Consider the following 6,944-nt stretch of genomic DNA (forward strand, 5'->3'; position numbering starts at 1 on the left):
AACGCTGGAACAACAGGGTATTTAGATGCCTTGTCTTACTCTCACATGCATGCATACATCATAAAGATATCATGGTATGCATGTATACATGCATATATATATATATATATGCACCCTGACCCCATAAATATAAAAATCCGTGATGAAGTTATCTGCGTTACTGCGTACAGAGATGTTAGATTAGATAGGAAGGTAGCCATGGACAATGGCTTCATTTCTATATGGAGAAATAACCAAAAAACGCCCATATATAATAATCCCATAAACACTTGATTAAAATCCTGCCATTCATTCATAAATATTATATATATCTTCTTCTTCTTGATCAGTAGTAAAACCAGATATATAAGTTAATGGATACATGTAATCTCAGACGAAAGACCAGTTGATGAAGATGAGGGCAAGGCAGTGATTGGTGGCATCCTCGTCCACAACCTTCCATGCAATAGCCTGCTCGTACGACACCCGCCTTCCCATACTCGATACGCATATCCCTCCCGGGAGATGACCAAACCCCTGCTGCATAACGAATTATAACACCAAATCAATAACTTCATTAAATGTTGGAGCTCGATGTCGATTTTACCTGTTGCATGATCTCTGAGCATAGAATCTTCCGGCCGGCTTCGTCAAGAATTTTGTCCAGCCTTATGTCTTGAAGGGCCACCAGTGTAGTTTCCAGCATATCAAGTCCAGCCTGGTTTGCAAAGGTTAAAACAGGCGACGCCTGAAATACAAGTAAATCCACCAGTTCTATTAGTCTGATAGCCATGTACGACACAATTACTCAAGTGCATTTATCAAAAAGAAACCCGAAAAGAGAATGTTCATTACATTTGTTTTCGACGAACAACACATTATCGCATCTGTATGATGCCACAGTTGCTTCAGCAAAGCATCACCAGCTAATTGTGAATCTGTTCGAAGAAGTTCTCCTCCCGTATGAATCCTGAGTTGTTCCAAGCAACATAAGGTTCATCAACAACAATAGCCAGTATCTCCAGCACAACTCAATAACAATGACTCGTAACAACAAATGTGGATAGAGTCAAAGTTGAGAACCTTGTTCGGGTAAAATTAAAACAAAACAAAATCATATGGCATAAACCGAACTCTAACCTGTAGCTTCGGCAAATCCAATACACCAAAGTAAGAGCCTCAGGAGAACCATGCAAGGTTTTTGGTTCCAAGCCGGAGCTAACACGGGATGGAGCAATAGCCACGGCAACCCTTTGAACCGATCCCACAACGCTACGTACATATTGGCGTGCCATAGAAACCACATCATCCCTCAGGTGATTCTCAAAAGTGAAGTGGAATGCAATGGTCAAGACCGACCTAAGGTTATAATTGTTTGGCTCGCAATCACTGGACAGGTGATCGCTTCCAGGACCCACTTCAAGTGCAGAAGCCAAATCCAATGTCCGAGTTGCTCCCGGTCCATCCTACGATACAAAAGTCATGGACAAAAGGTAGAGGAAAATAAGTATAACAGTGAATGGGAAAATCAACTTAAACAATATAGCATAAGTTTAAAGCAAAGAAAATTAATAATCAATGAGTTGCATATGTTTGAGAGTTTCTCCGAATCGGATTTTATTTTATTTTATTTTTTCAAAAATCAAACATAAAGTACTAGCACTCAAAAAAATCTCAAAGAACTAGGTTGACATACCACCAAAACTGTCTTGGGATCAAGAGGTATGACTCGAAATCCGGATGGGAGCAATGGAGCATTATCGGCAAAGGATTCGTCAATAGGTGCAAAGATGAGCTGTGCACAGGCACCGACTGCATTTTCATCAATTCCGCTGCAAAGCTGCAACGTCGAATTTTAGGAATAATGAGGAAAATACAGAAATAAAGATTCCTACTTGGGTGCAAATAAACCTATGCAACACTGACTCACCACGTTCCAGCAACCTAGAAATAAACACAACTCACATCACAACACAAAACTAACCTGCAATAAGTACATATCCTGTGCCAGAGCTACATCTTCAGGCGTGAATGCATGGCCTTCTAGACGAACAACTTCGAGGAACTACAGCAAAGATTTTACAAAAAAAATTAAAAGAAAATTGATCAAATAGAATTAATTGAAAATGAAAAATAATAGATGAGAATGATCACCTCTTCATGTTCTACAGTTTGTGCAAGAGGTAGAATGACCTGACTACTAGGAAAGCCACTTGTTCGAGCACATGGAACTGTGTAAGGGTTAGGTTTAAGACAAGCTGCGGAGTAGGTATCGACTCCATAATCAGCCCACTCAGACCGATGCTCCCTCAAAAACCGAACAAGCAATGCAGGAGGGACATTCTGCAGATCCATAGTGCAAGAATTACAACAACATCATGTAGGGCCTAATGACAGAAGATAAAGATAATGCAATGGAAGGGAATTATCTCGAATGATATTCTGCATCATGGAAATCACCTGAAGCAGCATCGAGGCCTTGGCACATAGTACACCTCCACCGAAAGATGGTACCATCGAGGCATTGTATTGAGACCCGATAAATTTGCCCGACGAAGAATTTATCATGATGGTCACATCTTCAACACCATCACTACCCATAAGCGACCAACCATCGTCGACAAACCCATTTACAGCATCATTAAAGGCCCTAACATCATTTAAACAACAATCAGCGAAAGATAGAAATGACAAATTAAATAAAACCAAAACTTTTGGACTCTTTGTCCCATCCCGTTTGACTCGGTGACACAGAACTGTAATACAGATAGTAATAGATTCGTTACTCAGATGTGTCAATATCACGGTGAGTGCCTCACCTGCAAAGTCTCTGACTAAAAGTGCGTAAAACAGCAGGTTGACGACCACCACCATATTTAATTTCTCCATTTGTCTCTTGAGAAATTTGCCGTATATGCCGCAAGGCCTGCATGACAGAAAGTAAGATAAACTCGGACAAGAAATGTCAGACACGTTAAAAGAAGTACGGTCTCGATCATGAACTTACAGCAATTGTCATTTTCTGAGCAAGAATTTTGGACGATTCGTAAAGTGGCCTGAGAACTTCAGGAACGCTCCAAATCTAGTGCATAAAGAGGTACAAAAAACAGTAACGCAACTAACGGAATCGGTTTCAATTTACTAAAAATCATGAATTGTTAATTGAACATCCTTACATCTAAATCAACATGATCAACAATATGAATGATAGAGCCACCACCCTCACAAGGTCTGATTAGAAAGCCACTAGGAAGCATTTCAGCTCTTACGAAACATGAAGTGGGAGGCCCAGTAGGGCCACCGGTAGAAGATGTTAACGACTTCTCACATACCTGTGCATAAATTACAAGCAAAGCAAACACATTAAAGACCACCTTAAACGTTGAGGATTAAAACAAACATGCAAATGAAGAAAAAGCTATTTCACTAAGAAAAGAAGTTTGACATGGTTTATTAAAAACGAGCTCGGTCTTAGAGGAACTCAATCCTGCTAAACAATGAGAGACCAAAGGTGAATTATACAGACCAGCATATAACTTACCACAAGACTACCATCTTCTAAGCTCGTAGTATATCTCAGAGTCCAAAAGTCCCGTGCTGCAGCCAATGTTGTAGGCGCATAAGTCTGTTAAAACAATAACCCCGAAATATTAGCCAAGATCATAAATTTACATAAATCAGCTTCATGGCTTACTAAGAATTGCAGTATCTACAATAATGTACCTGCATATAGACGAGCTCGATTGTTCCACCATTTGCAGTCGGAATTATACTCAATACATCAACGCATCGGCAGTCACGAAACCACGATGGACGATCTTTAAGGATTTGAACAACCTGTAATAAGATCCATCATATACCATGCATTACCACATTAATCACACCAATTGCTTTGAAATTTTTGGGAGAATTATTACCTTAGTGGGCTCGAGACTCACAATACCACAGGCTCGTGCTGCTACCCCACTACAGTTACTGGAAACAGCAACAATGCCAATAGAATCCGGACCAGGCTATGTATAAAATAAACACTGAGGTTAGATTTCAAAAATAACGTGGAGACATGGATATCAAGGGGGGGAATCCAAAAATGTATAAATTACATAAAACAGAAAAAGAAAACGAATAACGAGCAGTACCTTCATCCCAATAACTTGGACCCAGTCGACAGCAGTTCCGGTAGCTTTCGAAAGGAACTCCGCCAGGGTCTCCTCAGCAATTGTGAGTAGACTAGCAAATAGAAAACACAGTTCACAGACAATGAGACCAATCGGAAATGACATAATCATGTCTCAAAGAGACATCGTTTCTAGCTTACCCAGCTGGGTTGTTAGCATCCCTCTGCAGGTGCCGAGGTGTTGGGTTTTGTTGTTGTTGCTGCTGACCGCTCACGACCACAGACTCACAGCTATTATTTTCCGTGGTCGTCGCAGAAGCCTGTTTCAAATCATAAAAATAATAAGAAAAATCATGAACAGTGTAATATGATGCCATGTACTTTGAAGGAACACCTTGGAAAAAGCATACCAAAGAAAAGAAATAACAAAGGTGACAGTTGAAAACATTAGTAATTCAGGTTGACAGGGTGTTATGTAATATCGGATTCTAATTTTTCACGAAATTGACGAGCATCCATAGGATTGGGGAAGTTTGATAAATGTTTCATACGAAGCCTTGATATAAACAAGATATCAAGAACATGACAAGCCACAGCTGATGAAAGAAAAAATCATTGTACCTGACAAAGTATAGGATGCCAAACATTTCAAACAATTGCAGCTAAAGTTAATAAAGATAGACACACATACAGTCTGCAGTTGCTTCTTCATATATCCATTCTCGTAAACGAGGTGTGAGACCTGCTTCTGCAATCGATCATTTTCTTCCATCAACAGCTTATTCATGGCAGTCAGCTTTCGGTTCACCGTTTGGAGTCGGGAAGCTTCATTCCTCTGCTTTTCTCGGCATCTAAACAACAAGAGTTAATCAAACTCAATGAATAAAATCCACAAATCCTCATAAAAAGACGCATTTTCTGTATCTGTTTACCTGTATATATGTTTAAGATTAATGAGAGAAATGAGAAAGAAGCTCAATTTAGCTATGACCTTAGATATGGGGAAAACATAGCCGTGCTCGTATCCAGCACTCAACACCACAACCAAGTCCGTGTAACATAGCTCTAAATAAACATATCTATGTGCAAATATAAGCTTACCTAATAAGAACTAAATAAACATACTAAAAACAATTAAAATCCAATGAAAACAGGAGAAAATAATCAAACAAGTCTTTAAAATATTTCTAAAAGCACTTAATTAACTGACCCTTATTCCCATATGTAATGGGGTAAGAGGAGCTATGATAGTATGCTGCCCCCAACCAAGGTTGAGAACAGCTTACGTGGGACCTCCAAAATCTCAAACTGTCTTGATGCTTCAAACACAAGGACATGAGATCAGATTTTAACCAACAAGGTATTAGAGTGTAAAAGAAAGAGAAACTACAGAAGAAAATTACTAAATAAAAATAAAGGTTTGAAGAACATTTGATCAAAAAATCTCATTACTTTCTCAGGAAAAAGGTAAGAAATTTAGATATAATCACGAAAATTAGAACAAAATCAGTGAACATTGTTCGTTTCTCATTTATCTTTCTTTTTATTTTTCAAATAACACTAAAAATGGTGAAAAATGAGTAAGTAGTGAAATGAATAACCTCCGGTTCTGAAACCAGACTTTGATCTGTTTAGGCTCAATGTTGGAAAGAATAGGACATTCCCTAATGAGCTGCTGCCGCCTCAAAGAGCTAGGCTTGGGGCATTCATTGTATACTCTTTCCAAAGCTTCAACTTGCTCTGGTGTATACCTTACATACTTGCTGCTATCAATTTGCTTGCTATTCAGTGGCTCTTTGTGCATGGAAAACGCCATTCTTTTCACATACACACACCCAAAAGGCTTTTTTGTTTAAAATAATACAGAGAAAGGGATCACCAAAAACAAGACAAACCCAGAGTTGGAGCAAAGATTGGAGCTTTGGGTTTTGATTCTTTTGAATGTTTTGGTATTAATAAGAGTGAAATGGTGGTGTTTCAGAAAATCACAGGTAGGCTCTCTCCTACAGGAGAGCCTCCTCTCCCTTCATCAGATAATGATAATGGGAGTTGCATTGGGTTTTGTTTTTCTCTTCTGTCAAAGCACAAAGTGGAGGGAAGGAGAGCTTGAAACTACTGGGTAACTATGGTGTCTTTATCTTAAAGATAGCAATCTCGAGATTCTTTAAGAGATAGATTAAAGTAAAATAAAACAAAGACTGACAAAAAAGCCATTTTTTGAGGAAATAAACCATACCCACAGAAATTGAAAGAGAAACATAGAAAGAAACGAAGAGAGTAAAGAGCTTTGCTGTGCTTTTAGTAAAAAATTGAATATCTCAACGCTACATAATAATAATCCAATAAATATTATTCAAAGTATAATTTTATTTTTAGGGTAAAGTATAGTAATGGTCACTGAACTTTCTAAAGCTTTCATTTAGATCCCTTAACTTTTAAAACTTTCAATAAAGTCCTCTAATGTTTAGTTTGTTTGTAATATGGTCCCGTCGTCATATTGCCGTTAGCACATTTGCAATATGGTTACTGAACTTTTCAGACATTTGCATTTAGGTCCCCCAACTTTTAAAACTTACAACACAGTCCTCAATTTTATTCTAAACTCCAAATTCCTTTTCGATCTCGAATTTTTTTTTCGCTTCTCTCTTCTCATTTTCATCATAACTTTTCAATTGGGGATGCATGGGAAATTCTAATCTAACTTTGAATTATGTGGAGTTGTTGACTTTAATAAGGGTTCATTGAGAGAATACCCGACCAATGGACTATCGGGACCATCAATGATTAAAGGTGTAATGTTAGATACAGGTCATCACAAGTGAAGCATATATGTTCGATGAAATGCTTG

At 38.3% G+C, this 6,944-nt stretch overlaps 1 protein-coding gene across 2 annotated transcripts; it reads right to left on the reverse strand.

Annotated features, from left to right (window-relative positions):
* Positions 1 to 354: 354 nt before the first annotated feature.
* On the reverse strand, positions 355 to 6,352 carry LOC120191899 (homeobox-leucine zipper protein ATHB-14-like). 2 transcript variants are annotated; one of them, XM_039194774.1, is made up of 18 exons: positions 5,698 to 6,352; positions 4,788 to 4,947; positions 4,298 to 4,416; positions 4,119 to 4,209; positions 3,897 to 3,992; positions 3,703 to 3,816; positions 3,521 to 3,604; positions 3,156 to 3,311; positions 2,987 to 3,061; positions 2,799 to 2,905; positions 2,440 to 2,629; positions 2,134 to 2,322; positions 1,964 to 2,044; positions 1,679 to 1,819; positions 1,120 to 1,445; positions 835 to 949; positions 587 to 727; positions 355 to 516 (listed from the first exon to the last, which is right to left on the reverse strand). In XM_039194774.1, the coding sequence occupies exons 1-18, from the start codon at positions 5,910 to 5,912 to the stop codon at positions 370 to 372; spliced, it is 2,547 nt and encodes an 848-aa protein (XP_039050705.1). In that variant the 5' UTR covers positions 5,913 to 6,352; the 3' UTR covers positions 355 to 369. The 2 variants fall into 2 exon arrangements, with proteins under 2 accessions (XP_039050705.1, XP_039050700.1); XM_039194769.1 differs by having other exon boundaries at positions 1,676 to 1,819.
* Between the last annotated feature and the right edge of the window lie 592 nt (positions 6,353 to 6,944).

This window comes from Hibiscus syriacus, unplaced genomic scaffold (assembly GCF_006381635.1).
Source record: "Hibiscus syriacus cultivar Baekdansim isolate YM2019G1 unplaced genomic scaffold, ASM638163v2 tig00004177_pilon, whole genome shotgun sequence".
Classification (NCBI taxonomy): domain Eukaryota; kingdom Viridiplantae; phylum Streptophyta; class Magnoliopsida; order Malvales; family Malvaceae; genus Hibiscus; species Hibiscus syriacus.